At 40.1% G+C, this 19,931-nt stretch overlaps 1 protein-coding gene across 4 annotated transcripts in view; it reads right to left on the reverse strand.

The window, feature by feature from the left end:
• Window positions 1-261: 261 nt before the first annotated feature.
• LOC144681648 (RAF proto-oncogene serine/threonine-protein kinase-like) overlaps window positions 262-19,931 on the reverse strand; it is an 82,318-nt gene continuing 62,648 nt past the window's right edge. For all 4 annotated transcript variants that reach the window (XM_078543437.1, XM_078543434.1, XM_078543435.1 and 1 more), the window contains exons 13-17: window positions 16,163-16,209; window positions 12,561-12,679; window positions 9,758-9,889; window positions 7,381-7,515; window positions 262-1,153 (exon numbers count right to left, since the gene is read on the reverse strand). In XM_078543437.1, coding sequence (XP_078399563.1) covers window positions 1,013-1,153; window positions 7,381-7,515; window positions 9,758-9,889; window positions 12,561-12,679; window positions 16,163-16,209 — 574 coding nt within the window. In that variant the 3' untranslated portion in view covers window positions 262-1,012. The remainder of the gene's footprint in view (window positions 1,154-7,380; window positions 7,516-9,757; window positions 9,890-12,560; window positions 12,680-16,162; window positions 16,210-19,931) is intronic.

A 19,931-nucleotide genomic window follows, 5' to 3' on the forward strand; every position in this document is an offset into this window, starting at 1 on the left:
AAAAGGGGGCAGGAGAGGAAATCAACACAAAGAGAAAAATCACCAAAGTAACTTGATAAATTTACTATGATGGGTTATAAAAACAACTGGTATTATGGTAGACTATGGAATAACACAGGCAAGTTTGGGCCTGCTTGCTCTACTGGTTAAACTGGAGTAAAATGGAAATGAATATAAATGGTTGCAACTAATCACAGCAGCCTCCAGTTTTCTATTCGATGTTTTTGTACGGTTCTTCAGTAGTAACTAATCGTACATTCATAATTTTTTGGTATTTTAATGCTGTTAAATTCTGTAATTACATTTTTCAATTATCTAATGTTCTGAATAGACTGATCTAAAAGAACTGCATATAGTTCTGTATAAAATGCAAATTAACTTATTTTATTAAAATACATGGACTGACAACAACTCTAAAGGTATCCAAAGGAATACCGTGTTATCCCCACTCAATAGCAAAAAAAACCAAACAAAACTGAAACAATAAACCTCCCAATTATTTATAACCACTTCAACACACTTGTTGCATCATACTGACTCACAGTTTACCGCATTAGTCCACCTTTAACCCTCACATCTGCTAAGTCAATACAAAGCGGTGAATATTTGCTTTAGAAATGTCTTCTTTGATAAGCAAGTTGTTTGCTGATTGGATCTTCATGTAGTATGCTGTAATATAGTTGATTCCAATTCAACCACATTGCACGAGTGCACAGTTTGAAGTCTGGTGCCAAGCATGGCAATGGGCATGATATGTCTGCCACACAAGAATCCATGATGTACAAGTAGGCTGTATGTCCATCTTTGGAAAAGGCTTCATGAAACTTACCAGGAATCCACACATTAAATGAAATGGATGCACCTTTTACCTTACTAGTTGGTATCATTAAATCTGAACAATGGCAGCTTCCAGAATTGATTACAAGTGAACAGATGCTGCATATTATTCACTGTCCTGTAGCATCCAAAGAAATGTAACTGTACAGCTTTTTCCATTGCTCTTGACTCGAAATCAGCAAGCAACCACTCGTGTTGATGTTAAGGTTAAGGGATTCAAGTCTTCAGTGTGTGCAGCTCGATGGAGAGAAGGTTCTGAGGCACTACGGTGGATTTTGGGTAATGAATGTTGCAACAGTTCAACAGAGGATAAAATCTAACAATTTCAGAAAGGAGGAAAAAAAAGAAAAATCAAGCAATGGCACACATTCAAGTCTCATACATGCAATCATGTAATTTAAATTACAATTATGGCAATTTACGTTATATGAAATTATGGTTAGAAACTATTACCCATTTTAATCTAATCCTTACAATAGGATTTAATTAGATTCTTTGTAATAGCTATTTTTAAGAAACCTTTTATATCAGAATGCTGCAAGAGCCATTTATCGAATCAACTGTTCAATAGAAATACAGTTTTCTCCTTGTAATCCAAATCACAAAAAATCCTGAAAGTACATTTTCTAAAGTCTGGATGTTATTAATCATCTCCTGCATTTATTGTATTCTGCATCTAGAATTCCATATCATTATATGAACTGAAACTTGAGCCTTCTGATTCCTACTGCAGCCAATCATTCCATCCTACCTGTGGGAATGTAATTTACTTGGTGAAATGGGAGCCTTGTGCCTCAAGGCTAATTGTCCTCATCCCCTGCAAAGCTCAGAGTGAGCCTGTTCCCTAACATTAAATCAAAACCAAATCAAAATATTTGTTACATGTAAAATTTACAGCAGATTGAACCCAAAATGTAATATCCAAAAGTATTTTCTAAATTTCAATTCAATTGGTAGAGGTCCACAACTTCAGATTAAATTTGTTCATTAAAGAATAATGCAATAAGGTGATTATTTTATTACAGCACTTGTCACACAATAAGAGAGATAGGATAGCATACTGATTTTTAAAGGCAATAATCCATTATTCTGCAAAAGAAGCCAGAGCACCAAAACAGCTCTTATCAAAGTCACAAATTACATCCTATGTGACTGTGACAAAGGTAAACTTTCCTTCCTCATCCTTATCAACCTGTCTGCAACCTTTGACATGACTGACTACACCATCCTCCTTCAAGGCCCCTCCACAGTCATACAGCTGGGTGGGACAGCACTCACCTGCTTCCATTCTTATCTGAATCAGAGCAGAGAATCACCAGCAATGTCTTCTCTTTCTGCTCTCACACCATTACCTCCGGAGTCCTTCAAGGACCTATCCTTGGCGCCTCCTATTTCTCATCTACATGCTGCCCCTTGTCAACATCATCCAAAGGCAGAGTGTTAGTTTTCACATATACGCTGAGTCACCCAGCTCTGCCTCAGCACCTCCTCTCTTGACTTTTCTACCTTTGCCAAATTATCAGACTGCTTATCCAACATCGAGTTCTAATGAGAAGTTTCCACCAATTCAATATTGCGAAGATTAAAACCACTGTTTTCAGTCCCCAATCCAAACTCCATTCCCTAGTTAGCGACTCTCCCTCTCCCTGGTAATAGTCTGACATTAAGTCAGTCTGTTTGCAACCTCGGTGTCACTTTTGATCCAGAGGTGAACTTCCGACCTCATATTCGCACAAAGGCCGCCTATTTCCACATCTGTAACATAGCTCGACTTCGCCCCCATCTCAACTCATCTACTTCTAAAACCCTCATCTATGCCTTCGTTTCTTCTAGACTTGACTATTCTAACACACTCCTTGCTGGTCTCCCACATTCTACCCTCTGAACTTGACATCATCCAAAACACTGCTGCTTGCATTTTAACTCACAGCAAGGCTTGTTCCCCTATCATCCTTGTGTTTGCTGACCTACACTGGCTCCAGATCAAGCAACACCATGATTTTAAAATTTTCACCCTTGTTTTCAAATCCCTCCATGGCTTTGCCCCTCCCTATCTCTGTAATCTCCTCCAGCCTCACAACCCTCCAAGATATCTGAGCTCCTCTAATTCTGGCCTCTTGTGTATTCCCTATTATAATTGCTCCACCATTGGCACCACTGTGCCATCAGTTCCCTAAACCCCAAGCTCTGGATTTCCTTCCCTATGCCTCTTTGCTTCTCTACCTCACTTATCTCCTTTAAGACACTTCCTAAAACTTGCTTCTTTGACCAAACTTTTGGTCATCTGACCTAATTATCTCCTTGGTTTTTATATCATGCTCTGTTTTATACTGTTCCTCCGAAGCACCTTGGGACGTTTCATTGCATTTAAGCTGCTATATAAATATAAGTCATTGTTGTTGTTGTTACTATAAATAAAATAATCTGGCTAACTGTGAGTGGGACAGAGAAGAATGACAAAAAAGAGGAACATGACCTTAAGAGTTTTCAGTCAGGTAATCAGTATGCCTCAATTATTACTGTATACCATTTAATACTTTATACACCTCAATGAAATCTTCTATAATCTCCCTCTAAAAACTGTAATACGTAAACTTTAACATATCTTCCATTATCTTTCACTCATCTGGGCAAGATATAAATAAAAAAGATGTGATGGCTAATCTTTCCTTATATATAACATCCAATACCCCTCCCACCCCTGCAGATATTTCCATGATCTGCTCATTTTAATTTTTCCATCTTGTTTCCATTAAACTCCAAAGCTCTAAATTTGCAGTCCTCCATGCCCTTGTTCCTTCCTTCATCTTCAAAAGGTGTTGAAGACAACATTCATGACAATGTTCTAACTCATTTTTTCATAACACCTCAAAATAGTGGAATTCTTTACCTCCTCATTCATTCCAACTGCCTACAATGTTCAGGTTTCTAACCCTGACCATGGTGCCTCAAATGAAGAGAATGAGAACTAATATGCCCCTAGCATACAGCAGGCTTTTCTTGACAGCAATTTATTCTCTACCCTAGAGAGCAGTGGAGGCGGAGTCATTGAATATGTTCAAAGCTGAGCTAGACAGATCTGTGATCTATAAGGGAGTCAAGGGTCATGGGCCGGGGGGGGGTTGGTAGGCAGGAAAGTGGAGTTGAAGCCACATTCACATCAGCTAAGGCCTTATTGAATGGCAGAGCAGGATCCATGGACCAAGTGGCCTACTCCTGCTCCTATTTATTCTTATGTAAAGTCATGGCAATAATATTACTTGAAATGCACTGCTTACTTGCAGACATTCTGAATGTCATGATGATAAATGTTAGCTCAAATAATGTGCTCAGGAAATGCTCTTTAATATCACTAGGATCTTCAAATTCCACTGCTTGGTAAGAGAGAGATATGCTTCACCAGAAATGCACAGATAATCTCACAGGCATTTGAGAAATTGTTGTTTTGGTTGCACAGCATTTAAGCTTTTGGAATCTGTCCTCTAAGGCCGGGATTTTCCTGTCATGGGTGGGACCCGCCGCGGGCGAGGTGGTGCCCCGGCCAGAAGTCCATTGGTTTGCAGCGGGACCGGAAGATCTCGGCAGTAGGCGGGTGCGGAAAATCCCACCCATAATCTTTCTGACACTTAGCCCAGAAAAGAAACAAATGAGCTGAATTTTCTCAAACCGGTGGAAGTAGATTTGGGTGCATGTAAGTGGGGCAAGTCCCAGACAGTGACATCCAGGATCCCACCCCCTTCTGATTTTCCCCAGGGTGGGTTTCAACACCTCTGGGAAACGGGCAGATTCTGATGTGAAAGCATTTAAAGGTGATTTAAAAAAGCAATTAAGAGCATTTTTAAACCATGAATTAGATCTTTCCCAATAGTGCACGACTTCCATGCTGTGACTGCGCCTCACCAGGGTGACAAAGGTGAGTGCACAATGTGAAGAACTTCTTCAATAAGACTGACAAGTTAGGAAGGCTTTGATTAGTTACACTGAAGAGTTCCAGCCATGGTCATTGAAAGGCTGATGTTCAAAGCATTTCTTCTGAGTGTTGTCACTGCTTGACAGGTGATGTCCAGCTTTTTGGAAAACACTTCACCCCCAGCACTTCACTGACCTGATGCCAGCCTTCACCACAGCATGGGAGCACCTTATGCAGCTCCAACGTCCACTTCTGCTGAGACACAAGAACACAGGCCACACCACAGCCAACAGCTCCAATAACAACAGGAGCAATAGCAGCAGCAACACCAGCTGCCTTCTCCTCAACCCTGTGCCCCACCACATGGCAGAAGGGATGGCACTGTGATCCAGCAGGAAGGAGATGAGATCCCCAACATAGGGTCTACAGTCAGAGGTTTATGTCTCTGGCCACATCTGAGCACCAATGCTCAGGAGGCTCAAGCTCTCCCGACAGGTCACCGCTGACACCTGCTGTCTCCTGACATCCTTTCTAATGGAGCGGGCGGGCGGCGGCAATGCCAGTGGCCGACAAAAGCGCCTATCATGGGAGGATCACTCTTCCCCACAACCACTTGGTCACTGCCTCTCGCCAAATTGTGTGCTCTCATCTCCTGCAAGGAAAGAAAGTAGAGAGGTATGGTTGTTTGTAACAGTTTGTGTGGAGTGGAGTGATGGGCAGTACCTATTTTGTGGAGGGCCATTGAGGCATGGGTGCGAGGGGCAATAGGGTGGAGGCCAGTGTGAGTATTGGCTGTTTGGATGGGAATGCGAGCTTCCTGCAGAGAAAGCAATGAGTGGAGTCACAAGATGTGTTGACCTGAGGAGTGCTGTGCAGGAGAATACTGGGTGTCAAGACTGTACGATTTGCATATGAAAACGTTGAGGTCCTGGATCCTATTGGTGCATCGTCTCCAGTTTGGAGGAACAGGAACACTTCTGCTGCCAACTTCCTCAGCCACTTCCATCCACGCCTGCTTGGTTGGAGAGGTTATCCTTTTCTTCCTGTCCTTTGGAGAGCTCCCCTCACTGCAGCCCCTCAGATCCTACATCAGCCAAGAGTGAGAGACGAGAGGGCATGGGGGGAGTTGGTGGTGGCCTTCCCAGGCCTCCTGTCCATTCCTGTGGTTGGCCGCAGCCTCAGGAACCCAAGCTGAGCTCTTGTAACCCATGCTGTGGTCCCTTTAATTACAAACCCTTCCTTTGACAGATGGACTAGTCATCCCACCAACGCTCTACAACTGGTCAGGAAGTCTGGAGGCTGAACGTTAATGCCATTGCTCTGGAAAAGTACATCCTTTAGGAAATCAGGTTCCAGAACTGCTATCAGTTCCCACCATTCCACCAGGGACTAAGTGGAGAAGATTTTGTAGAATACATGGTAGATAATTCTTATCATACAAATATATCTGGTTCTTGCTGGATCATCATAGTTAAAGAACAAGGATTGACATGGCTAGTGCAGAGCAGGTAATCTGAAGTCACTGCAAGGAAGCAGTGAAGGTGGATGTTGTTGGAACCTTCTTTCAAGAGGATCATCATTTGTAGATGGGCGTTTAGAGCTCATTTCCTAATCCCCAAGGGCATAAGAGACCCTTGCCTTGAAATCACTGCTTCCTGCAAAATCTGAGGGCTATGTGGCATCCTGTCTACTGTTTAAAACATGGTTATAGGAAGTCTTAACATTTTTATCATTTTATGTAACAAAAAACACCAACAGCAGTTGAGATGACAAAAACAAACAACCAAGTGTGTTAGCTTATGATCACCCCAAAATGGAGTGAATTCTCACATTATTGTCATAATGTATTTGCGATTGTAATCATAATACTTATACAACTAATGGTATTAAAAACATTTAGTGCCAACTGGTGGTATACAATTTCCTCAGTACACCTGGTAGCTGCTATAATTTGCTTGTGACATGCCATACTCCTACGTCTAGCAGAAGACAACTACAAGATTTTTCATTGTGTGAGCCCTGCTTAAATTATTTCCTTACCATGAAATAAATATAGATAATAGGCTGAATGGCCTCTATCTCAGTTCATTATACAAAAACCTAAGATTCTCCCAATTATGACTTGCATAACTCCTAAAGCGTATGCCTCCACTACTCTTTCTGGACATCTATTTCAACATTAGTTCTGACATTAGTCCTAAATTTAACCTTCACCTAGCACTGCATTTATCTTTTTTATATTATCTATATTTCTCTCAGCTGCCTTCATTCAAAGAGATCACGTTTTTCTAATCATGCCAATTCCTCAGTATTCTCTCAGTCCAAGAATTCTGGGATTATTCCTGTGACTCTTCTCTGAACTCCCTTCAAATATTCCAAGCTTCCTTTGTACCTTAATGATCAGAACTAGACACAGTACTCAAGATCTCACCAGAGTACAAGTTGTAGCATAGTTTTACTTGTGCTCCACTGATCTAGTTATATTGTTTAGTTAACTCAAAATGTGAAAAGCACACAAGATCAATTCACTAACCTGTCAAGCTTGCCTCTATAGTCAATATAAAATAAAAATATAACCCGCACCTCATTTTTGTGGTTTATCATCAATAAATCAGCATTGCTTTTAGTCTTACCTGAGGAAAGAGAGGTCGATCATCCTTGTTCCTGTTCAAACAGTTTGCTACGAGTCTCTTCATTGCTTTCGGGCAATTTTTGTAGAGTTTACTGAGGTCAGGGGTTAAAAATCCTCTTCCCACCATGAAAATAATCTAATCGCATAAAAGCAAAGGCAAATACAAATTTTAAAATTGTGTTTCACCAATGGATGAAATAATGTGAAACATGTTTAACAAAAATGCTTTTTAATGTGAAAAGAGAAAAGGCTGGAAATACTCAGCAGGCCTGGCAGCATCTGTGAAGAGAGAAACAGAGTAAATGTTTCAGGTCGCATTAACCTGAAACATTGGAGGAATCGTGTGGGGGAGACAGGGGTCTTGACCACCAGCCAGAAAGCCAGCGAGAGCCTCTCAATGCCTCTTTTCGAAAGGCCTGCCACATCATGTGTCACTCAGACACTTAACAGGCCAGCAGCAGGCCTTCCCTCCCACCCCCAAGGATCAAGGACCCTGGGGCCAGGGGTCTTGCCCACCAAGAGCTTCCGGACAGAGGCCAGCAGCTCTATTGAATGGCAGTGCCACTAGGGAGCTGGTGCAACATCCACCAAGGACTAGGGTCGTCACTGGATTCCAGGCCACAGGTGAGTGTTGGCGGGATGGGGGTTGTAGGGGAGGGGTGAAGATTATTGGCAGCAAGGGCAGGGGGTGGTTCTCAACAGGCCACCCCTACCTTCCCGATGTCAGGTCCCTCAATCGGGCACTGAGTGCGTTTGAATGACCCCCCCTCTTCCCACTCCACCCCGGAGCTCAAGTAACCCGACACGGTTTGCTTATCATGATCCACACATGGCAACTCCTTTGCCTGCCGCTCAATTACTACCAGCAGCTGCACGATGAGACCTTAAGTGAGCATTAATTTCCCACCAAGGGCCTCAATTGGCAGTAAGGCAGGAATGCCTTCCATGGCCTTTCCTGCCAAGATTTAATTGGGATGGTGATGGGAAAGTGGTGGTTAAATACCGGCCCCCGCTACTAAACGCGCCACAGGGGAAAACAGACAATTCTGCCCGTTAACATCGTTTCTCTCTCCATGGATGCTGATAGACCTTTTCACCATTTCCAGCATTTATGTTTTTCAGATTTCCAGCATCCATATTATTTTGCTTTTGTATTAATACTTTTTAATGTTTTGTTTACATGAATGGAACTCCTGTGATTTAATTTACCAGCCCAAAAAAGTGGCAGTAAACATGTAATAAAAGGGCTTTGTTCCAACATAGTACAGTTTATCTCAGAATTTCTTTTCAGATAGGCATTTAGCTATTGAAGTGATATATGTATTGAGTCAAATAATTTCAATGCAAACAATACTGTTCTGTACACTAATTTGCATTTATTTATTTAAAGATAGCTGTTAAGTGACAGAATGATACAGAATCTGTAGCTCTTAGAGTCTCCTTGGACTTGCAAACACCTTGAGATATTTTATCACATTAACGGTGCTATGTAAATGCAAGTTTGTTGTTTTTGATGCTCCATCTGGTGGCAGAGATATGCAAATGCAAGAGTGGCCTTCACAACATTGACACCCAAATAAGCAGTGTGCGGCACACATAGCTTGTTTATATATTACAGGTTGAATTCACTGCATCACAAAATTGGGGTGTTGAATTTGGAAAGAAATCAAAACAGTTCATGGCATCATTACTATGAAATTAAAATGTTTGCAAATAAAAAAGGTAAAACAGACAGATTTCCAGTGGGTAATATACCAGCTATAGTACTAAACCAAATAGACTGGTAGATTCCAGTTATCATTTCTAACTTTGGGCTGAGTTGGGTGGTTTCAGTCAGCGCAGCAATTGGAATTCTATAATTGTTTTCACTGCCTGCTAAACAAATGCTCCTGATCACTGTTTGTACATCCTCCAGCAGGAGGCCCCAAGTGTTAACAGGATCAGGCTCAGCTTCCTGAAGCTCCCTACAATTTAATGGTTTGTGGTTCACACATGCGAAATGGCCACTGGATGGTTTTTGACACCTGTAAAACTGTACACCTCTAGGGCATATGTACCACAAACTGTAGGTCATTGGTGCTGCATATCCTTACAAAACCATTACCAAGTTTCAGTGCATCATCATAGGAGGAACTTTGCTACTGGGGGCAAAGAGGAGGGAAAAATTAACAAATCAACAGCCAACGCAAACTGGACAACTGCCCTGTGCTACCCTGGTTACATGGTAGCATCATCAGAGGTGCACAACAAGTCACTAGCCTGCAATAGTGCATGACAAAGGGGAAAAACAGAACAATAGGGGACAGAGGAGGAGAAGTGAATACCAAGTAGTAGTTTGTTTTTAAAGAGTTGTGTACTTGAACATATTGTCATCTTACCTGATCTCGATTGTTTATGTGGGAGTAGGGCAGCTCTCCCGTCATTAGTTCAAACAGCACAATACCATATGAATAGACGTCAGATTGAAAACTATATGGATGAACTTCCTCCATTCGGATGACCTCAGGTGCCTAGGAAAACAATCCCTTGCAATAAGTTACACTACCCAGTTGAGGGACTGGGATCATTGAGAGCTTTAGAAAGTCCAAATCTTAGAAAATATTCTCAAGCAAACTGTGCGAAATCATGAAACTTAAGATGGTCAGATGTGGAACCATATCATAGCATGACTCAGTATTTTTAGGAGGAGAGGAAGGAAGAAAAGAAAGCAGGAGATATTAAAACATTCTAGGTTGTTAATAACCTCCTAATCTGAGCAATAGGCTAGAAATGGTCAGTCTACGGCAAGAATTCTGTCCAGTCTTGCCTAGGAATGAATAATCAGAGCAGACAGAAAGGCATTGTTTAAATCTTCTCCAATGTGTGACCCAGCAGCTAAAAGTACTATACCCTCAACCTCAATCCAAACGAGCATTCATGCTTTCTTTTCTTAGGAATGAATCCCAGACAGTACAGATCTACACAACAGCACTCAAACTGTGGTTTAACCAAGGTTCTATCATAAATTTAACAATCCCACCCTCCTTTTATATTCTATTCCTCAAGAAATGAAGCTCAGTACTTTGCACACTTTATGGCCTTACCAACTTATAATGTTACTTTTAACAATGAACAGATCTGCATTCCCAGATCTCTTTGCTCCTCCCACCCCATTTAGTTTTTTACCTGAGAAATAAGTGGCCTCCTTATATCTCCTACCAAAATGGAACAATTTATTTTGTTAAGAGGAGAAACAGGCCATTTATATGGTATCCATGAAGATGTCTATAAGCCGGAATATTCTAAAAGCTAAAAGGCAAGGTTTCAAAGTGCGGTTTTTCTATATTCATTGTTTAAACTGCTTCCCTTTGTCTCAGTTTAGAACAAGTAGCCACTTTCAGTTACATTTTCTATTTCTCGTGTAGCATTCACCAGTGCCCGGACCCCTGCTGGAGGGGGGCCTGCATCTCTGAATATGGAAGCATCAAAACTGCCTGTGCCTAACAATAGAGAATTTTAAACAGCTCGCCAGGATTAGGCAGAATTGATTACTCTGAACAGAAAAAGGTTACATTTCTGCTCATCTAATGACAACATAATCACATCTCAACCTCTAATGATCTTTCCAAAGATTATTTTGACAGCATAATGTAATTTAGAAATAGACTCTAATTGAAAGTAATTTTGAAAAAAACTAGTGACCTTTGGATAAGATAGAAGCCAAGTTTAATACTGAATGCTTGGTACTCACAGACAAATATAGCAGTGTACATGAAAATACTAAATTAATCGAGTGGATTCTTATCAGTGCTGAAAACAAGGCCAAGTGGCAGAAATCCCAGTTTCTGGCCTATTTTATCCTTTCCTAACTGGAATGGAATAGTGACAGATATCCCAGATGAATCGGCAACAAATACCATAGGTGTCGACATGTAAATCAATCTTTGAAGCCTCGAAAAATCCCTTCATAAAAAATGGTGGTCGACTTATATGCCAAGTATAAAAGTGAAACGCCACCATGGGCGTGGGTGGTCACCATTTTGAAATATTATCTGCTTCCGACTCAAGAGTGACCATGTCTTAAACTCCCACACGCCTTCGCAACACAGCTTGTGTCGCCCTTATGCCCAGTTATAAAGGAACCAGTAAGTAAAACTTGCATTTGTGTGGAGAAAAATTGAGTGACTACTAATGTGAATATAGCATGTCACGGCTGAAAAGGGGAGTCAACTTATACGCCAAGGATATGCAAAAACATGTTTTTGGGGGTGGAAAAATAGGGTTGTCTTACAACACCTGGTCGACTTATGTGCTGAAATTTATGGTATATGCAAATGTAAAACTTTAAAAAATTTATTTTGGAAGACCATTAGACAAATTGAGAAGCCTAGGATGAGATCACTTGTCATTTTTCAACTGCTGTTTGCTGCTGGTCATTCAGAAAGGCGGGAACAAGCAAATCACTTTAGGGGCTGCATAAATGGGAATACAAGTGCTATAACTAAATGTTCAATATGAAGTTCATTTTGGTTTACAATGCGTTTAGGAAATATTAACTTAGGGCAATAAAGTAAAGGAGATTGCAATCGAAAAATAGGGAAAGTAAACACACCATCATAAATCAAAAGTCACAGAAAGCAAGTTAGGTTTGTATGATGCCAAAAAGAACATGCAAAAGCTTTAATCATAATTATCTTTGCAGTCATTTTAGCAAATTTACAGCATTTCCATGATTTGTGCACAGCAAGTCAAAAGTTAGAACAAACCACAGAATAATAAAGAATTGATTTGAGTACATTCACCAGTGGGTTGCAAATATGCAAGGATTTATCTACACATGTTCTACATTTTAAGTCCAAGTTTAGAGACAGATTGTTTGACTGGTTCAGAAATTGCTTTTAAGATCGTGAGTAGGGCATTTTATAATGCAGTAAATATGTATTATTAACAAGAACAACACTGGAACTTGATAACTCTCTTGCTTAATAGTGAAAATATTTGATGCAGATTACATCCTTCACTTCCTGAATGAAAGGCTTTAGGGAGTCTCAGGCTATGGATCTGTTCAAAATGGCCTCTGGGTAACAAAGAAGCCTATTTAACAAAACTATAAGTTATTTTTATTTACCTTAACTACTTCAATTAAACCAGCTTTCTAAATACTCAACACTCTAAACAACCATCAAGTGTCCAATTCCTCACCATCCAAAGAATGGATCCTGTTGGCTGTCCAACCTGTTGGGAGCCGCTCCATCGAGATTTCACAGTTGCTAAGCCAAAATCTCCAATCTTCACAGTGAGGCCTTCGTGAAGAAAGATGTCTGAGCTTCTGTCAAGGAGAACTTCTGTTGATCATGGCCGAGTACTACCCCCCAAAAAGAAAGCTGTTCCCAATAACTTCTACCCAAATAGTCAGAACCCAGCTAGGCTTTAGTTTAACTTCCTCTTCTTACTTCACACTGCAAAGTATTTTCTCCCAAAAGGTAATTGTACTGTTTAATGCGAGATACCGGATTTCTGCAAATTTTACAGCCTTTATCCTTCATTAATTCACTTCATAGCACCTTATAAGTACTAAAAGAAATTAATAGTCCACGTGCCCAACTGAGATAGACTGTACCTCGCACAAAGATCAATTCTCAGAAATATTTCCTGCACAATTTGACAGTGCAAGAAAAACATCCACTTATGAAAATGGTGATAATTACACACCATTGTGTGTTCTGCCAATGATCCAATACTAGAATCTATATTATCTGACAAGACGGCAAACTGAGTGTAATAAAAACACTTGGTAAAATAAGGCAGTTATAAGATTAGAGTGTCTAAGGAGATTCCTTTAGTTTGTTTACATTTTTATCTAATAAAGAATGTTAATGAGCCGATTACAAAACTGCACAGATTTCCTCTTCTAGCCAAGTAGCTGCATAACATATAAAAACACATTTAGTCCTGTTTAAATTTTAGTTAGTCACCCATTAAACATCTGTCCCGATATCATATGTCCCCCATCTTAATCGATGGTCCAATTCAGACATTGAAATATTAAGCACCAAACAATTTAAAATGTATCAGCCTCCACCTAATAACAAGCTGAATCTTCCAGATGCATTGCTGCTAGTTGTCTGAAATGTTTCACAAACTCTATGGAACAACATTATGTTTGTTGTTCATTTTGATCAGGCAGTGGTTGCATTTCATCAATAGAAATCTAAAGTCACAAACTGTGGCAGGGATGGGCACAACCCTGGTCAACACAAAATACAAATGAATTTGAAATCATTTAACACCAAAAATTTAGTCACAAGAATACAAGAGCTATTGAGGAAATAAGATTACAAGACATTTGTACTGCCCAAATAAACATGTTCCCCATCTGAAATAAATAATTACTCTCTACATATCTATAGCGTATTAAAAGGTTTATATCTGCACACTCTTGTTGCCAACTTTCCATTATAAACTCCTATGTACACAGCTAGATTGAAAAATGTCCATCAACTTGAGAAGCTGTATTTATATTTTGCCCCACTGGAGGCACTTTAGTCCCATTGTTGTTTTGAATTTCACCGCCAGAAGTTTACATTGGTTGTTTCCATTATTTAATGTGGACTTACAAATTTGTAATGGAAATTTAGAAAGGAATATACACCTATGCCATAGCAGAAGAATATATGGAGCGTGAATTTCTGGGGACTTCTCCTGATCGTCCACTGTAAATTAGGGGGTGCCCTAATTTATATGAACAGAAAGATTACTGCGTATAATACACAATTGGGGTGTATTTCACAGAAGCTCTATATAAAGTTCGGCACCAGCAGAATTGTGTAGTTCTGGCCACCACACCTCAGGAAGGACATGAAGACTTTGGAGAGGGTTTAGAAGGGGTTTTCTAGAGGGATGAAGGACTACAGTTATGTGGGTAGATTGGAGAAGCTCGGTATGTTCATCTTCGAGCCGTAGCGGCTAACAGGAGATTTGATAGAAGCGTTTAGATCATGAACGGTTTAGATGGAATAATTAAAAGAGAAACTGTTTTCAGTGGCTGAAGGGTTGACAACCAGAAGGCATAGATTTAACTTTGGTAAAAGAATCAGTGGAAAAGCTTTTTAAAGCAATGAAAGTGTAGGGTTTGGAATGCAGTGCTCAGTAGGGCAGTGGGTACAAATTCAATAGTAGCCTTCAAAAGGGAACTGATAAGTACCTGAAGGAGGAAAAAAAAATTATCACAGGGATATCAATCAAAGAGCAGAAATTGGAAGTAAATAGATCAAAAGACCCGGCACAGATTTAATGGGATGAGTAGCCACCTTCTGTATTGTATTATTTTATAATTCTCTCATTCACCCACCGTACCACAGAAACCCAGCAATACAGTGTAAATGCCTTTTTTCCATAATTTTCTCTATTCATCAGTAAAGGAAGCTGCAAAGGAGCATACAGCCCCCAAATTATAACCCAAACTTCTCAACTGTTAGCAATTCTAAACATGTGAACATCTTAGTTGTTAATGAATACACTGAAAATAAAAATCTTATTTTGAACTCGTTAGCAAGGTGAGCGGATAAATGGCGGGTGAAAAAATAGTTCAAATCCCCAAGTTTCATAAACATTTTTGATTCAACATAGTGGTAAGTGAACCGAGTTACATTTCTGTAACTGACACCAGAGTATGTGAAAGCAAGTGTGACTGACAGGAACTATGAAATCATTTTTAATATAAAAATTATAGTTAGAGATAATATAGCAAAAGTATATAGATCTGCATCTGTAATTCTCTGGATGTCATATTTTATTCAAAGCAATCATAAAAAGAAATAAATAGGAGAGCCATACACTTTATCATGAGTTCTTTTGATTTGTTATCTGAAATTTGTGAGCACCCGCTGATTTGCAAGTTTTCTACACTAATAAGCAACTGACCTCTAAATAACCTCAAATTATGTTTGCTTCATAACAATCAAACATTGCGGCCGTATAGGAACACAGACCACTTCAACAGCAGAATAATACATTATGCATTAAATTAGTGTCTAATATTTAACAATACTTAATAATTTGCTTAAGTGTCCTCTTGCTTAATTGCTATTATTCTACACGTTAACAAAACTTTATCCCATACACCTAGGTGAACCAACACTATTTCCAATAGAAATCACTCAAAAATCACAAACTCTGTTCATAGATGCTAAGTCTCCTATTTCAATCAAGTGCTGAGTAGTCTCTTAAAATTAAAAACAATCATACAAATGCTTCTACAGTGCCCACACTATTCACTGGCTTTCTTCAATGGAGTGGACATTGCTTCACTTACTGTCAGCAACACACAAGGGGCAGGACCCAAAGTTTACTAATTGTATCCTAAATAGCCTATCACCATGAAACTGCCCGTTTATCAACCGGTCAGCAGAGAAAAGATTGCCAATTGCACCAGATTTCTGTGTAACAGGGTTTCTGCACGTAACCTAGTTATCACTCAAACCCACAAATTGATATGGCTCTTGGAATCTGCATCTTTCTATTGGTTGGCTTGGTTGTCAATTGTGAATTGTGAAGAATGCATACCAGTGAGTTAGGTGACAAAGCAGCACACTGCAGGAAGTAAGAGTCAACCCTGAGCTGCAAATAAAATAAACTGATTGTGTAGTTGGGGATGTGAATTCCATTGCTTTTGGTAATGTCAGGATGGAAAATCTCATGCTTGGCACTCATTAAAATTTGGCACTTATTTCTGCTATGTATCATCCTGCTGAATTACTCAAATAATAAACAACAAGGGTCAAAGATCAAATAAGAAAGGATACTGTTTGATTTCATGTCTCTGTGGATAATATTCTTTGCATGTAAGTAACTATAAGAGAAGCAAACCATAGTCAGGCTCAGTGATGTTTCTGGCCATTAATGCAGTCTCTCTCTCTCTTTCTAGAGAAATATATTTAATTAAAAAGCCTCTCTCATCAATGCTGTGTGCAACAGCACAGAAGGTGTCCCTGAAGGAATATGGAGTGATACCTTGCAATGCCTGGTCAGGTCACTGAACTTTATAGGGTATTGCCCTGTAGTCCAGAGGTCACCTCGTTCTACCTGGCATGAGTAGCCCTCCTCATAGCTTTCCTGCCACAGAACCCAGCACTCCTGTCTCCCCTTTGCTCTATTTCATGGAGAGGGGTTTGAATGGCAAGCTCTGAAAACGTGGCATCTTCTTTGCTTACCTGGCCCCTTAGCGCTACTTTGGCCGTTTCTGTTAGACATTCTTGTTCTTGCCACAAAAATAATCATGAGACATAGGACAAGATTTTAACCCACTTAAAACCCATTTACTTGCTCGGAGTTAAAAATGGGCCCACAGAATCAAGTTAGCCAACAGTGAACTGACTGAGCCAAGCTTTGTTCCTTACCTAGCTACTGCTCCCACAGCCTGCAAACATCAGGTAGAACAGTTTTTTACATAAATGAAAGGACTACACTGAAATTTCCATGCACCCCATAAGATTACTTCTATTTTATGTAGGGTTGACTCCTAAAGATATGAGGATAAGCTGGCCCAGTCTTTCTATGGACACATTGTCCTTTCCACTGACATTAAAGGGGTGCAATTCGCTACATGGAATCTCTAGGCTATCTTTGCGTAGTATCTGTGAAACTGTCACAAGCAATCGGATAGGGGCAGAACCTTCGGGTCTTAAAAAATTTTTCTATCTTTATTCAAATTTTTAAGATCAAACTAATCTCCCTGAGGCAGCTCTTTGCCTCAGGAGATCTCTGCGCTCTTTCTCCCCCATGAAATTTTCAAGGGATTTGTTGGACCAGGGCTTTTTCCCTAAACTTAAGTACCATTCAGTTAAAATATGGATTTGTAGAGAACAGGAGTAATTACAACATTATAGCACAGGACTCCTTGTCTTATTTATTAACGGCACTTTTACATTTGAGTTAGGGGTCCCAGGAGAGTGAGCCACAACTTCGTGCACTGCTCTCCCATTTTAACCTTTTTTTGCAGCTGCTCCAAACTTTGGTTCCTCCGAGTTAATAACCTGTAACTAACGAGTAGAAAATAAGAAAAATCAGATCAAATTTGAAATTTAACAGCAATGCAGGAGAATGTGGGTCTCCAACAGATTCAGGTCTCTACAGGTGCCTGCCTTATCTTGGAGAGCAGCCGTAAATGCGAAGAATACCACTGACAGCATTCATCCAATATACAAGTACCTTAACATTCACGGTTGGATTTTTTGAGACAATTTCCTTATTATCAATGGCAATTAACCATCGTGACAGATCAGCGGTGTTTATTTATTCAATGTAAATAAAATTGAACAACAGGCTTGTGTACCCTGTTCTGCTTCTTGAACAGTGACAGAGATTATAAATGATATGCAAAGTAGATAATTTACCTGTGGAGATAAAATCTTCAGTATCAGAAACTAACATTTAGATCTGTGGTTCACAAACTGTGGGGCACATTTTTCCAGGTGGGATATACAGAGAGAGGTTATAAAAAGTAGGCAGCTACAGCAATAGCAGAATGCAGACTAATATTCGCACAGATAGTGCTCTACCAGTATTAATCAGTTTAAGACTGTAGTGTTCTGTTTTCTTTAACCATTGTCATTTCTCACTTTACCTACACCATCAATTTATATACAAAATAAAAAACAAATTGAGAAAATGCATTTTAAATGTTATTTTTAAACTTTCTATCATCATCCAATTTTCAAATCAGGGAACCAATTTGCAATGAATTCCATTAGTCCTACTCTTCCATAAAAGCTTCACATGAGCTTCTCTGAAGGCTCAGCAAGTTTATCTAATGAATCATACAGCAAAGGACCCAAGTTCCACCATAAATATTAGTCAACTACATGTTGACACAGATGGAAAGAAAAATCCTTTGGATCTGACATACTGGTTCTGTTGTTTTCTGGTTTCAAAATTTATTCATTGAGGATGTGGGTGTCACTAACAAGGCCAGCCTTTATTTTCCATCCTTAACTGTCTTGAGAAAGTTGATGAGCCGCCTTCTCCAAGTGCTGTTGTCTATGAGGTGAAGGTATTCCCACAGTGCCAGGAGGTCCAAGATTTTGACCCACTAATGATGAAGGAAAGGGAATATATTTCCAAGTCGAGATAGGTGTGTGAGATAGGAGGGGAATTTGCAAGGGGTGATGTTCCCATGTGCTTACTGCCCTCGTTCTTCTAGATGACGCAGGTCCCAGGTCTGGAAGATGCTATCAAATAAGCTATGGAAAGTTACTACCGTGCAGCTTGTAGATGGAACACATTGCAATGGTGGCGGAAGGAATGTTTAGGTGGTTGATCGGGCTGCTTTGACCTAGATGGTGTTGAGCTTCTTGTGTTGTTGGAGCTGCACTCATCCAGGCAAGAGTCACGCTCTTCAGTTGTGCATTATACGTGATGAAAAGCATTGGGAAGTCAGGTGGTGAGTCCCTTGCTATAAGATATCCAGCCTCTGATCTGCTCTTGTAGCTACAGTGAATAGTCATTCGGAAGTACAGAACTTGAGTGCTGCTGAAAATACAGACGTCGAAGTTTTTCGTCTTGCACTCATTAGGACACTTCGCAAGAATACCAATAAAAGGGGAAAACAACAATTTATGTTATACGAGAAGACAGTGTTGATTGATTGCAAGTGAATCTGATTGGTAGAGGCATTGCGATGGAGAGTGCACCAATTGATGGTGACTGACAGTTAAGTGCCAAGCATTGTTTAAAATTTAAACCAGACAGCTTTCACACCGATTCCTCAGGGCAATGCCTTAACCAATGAGTCAGCAAATGGCTCTCTTGTTTAGCTGAAACAGGTACAATGTGTGTACATGTTCTTTCTGTCTGCAAAGAACAGGGCCCTGTCTATTAATGTATGTAGCTTCCAGTAAACGCCAATGCGCCATACTACAAGCCCAACTGACAATATTAAATTGATTGTCAGCATAATTCCTAGCATACGTGAGGATTAATTTAGCAAATGTTGTCCAATCGCAGGATCACATTTAATGTCGAACACTGTTTTGAATTTTGCAAGCACAGTCTGGTTGGGTACGGTCTGCACTTTGCCCATTGCGAACAACAGCTGGGACATGCTGTTTGATACAATCCACCAGTTTTTGGGATGTACAGCCTACATACCTAGCATCAAACTGGCACTGAAATTCACATGCCACATTACTCATTTCTGATAGGCAGAACATCTTTTTGGCTTGACGGCAGCATCCTGTTAGTGCTGAAGACCACGGTCAGAGGTGCATTCTCCATGGTAAGGCCTTTATCAGAGTTCATTTGCCAACCAATCAGCACTCTCTTCTCATACAGTATAAATTGTTGTTTTCCCCTTGTATTGATATTCTTGCGAAGTGTTCTGATGAGTGCAAGACGAAAAGCTTTGACATGTCTCTTTTTACAGTAATATTTATATTGATGGCCCAATTAAGTTTCTGGTCATTGGTGACCCCAGGATATCACAGGTGAGGGATTCAATGACAATAACACTGAATGCCAAGGGAAGGCACTTAGACTCCCTCATGTTAGAGATGGTCATTGCCTAGCACTTGTGCA

This window comes from Cetorhinus maximus, chromosome 6 (assembly GCF_964194155.1).
Source record: "Cetorhinus maximus chromosome 6, sCetMax3.hap1.1, whole genome shotgun sequence".
Lineage (NCBI taxonomy): Eukaryota > Metazoa > Chordata > Chondrichthyes > Lamniformes > Cetorhinidae > Cetorhinus > Cetorhinus maximus.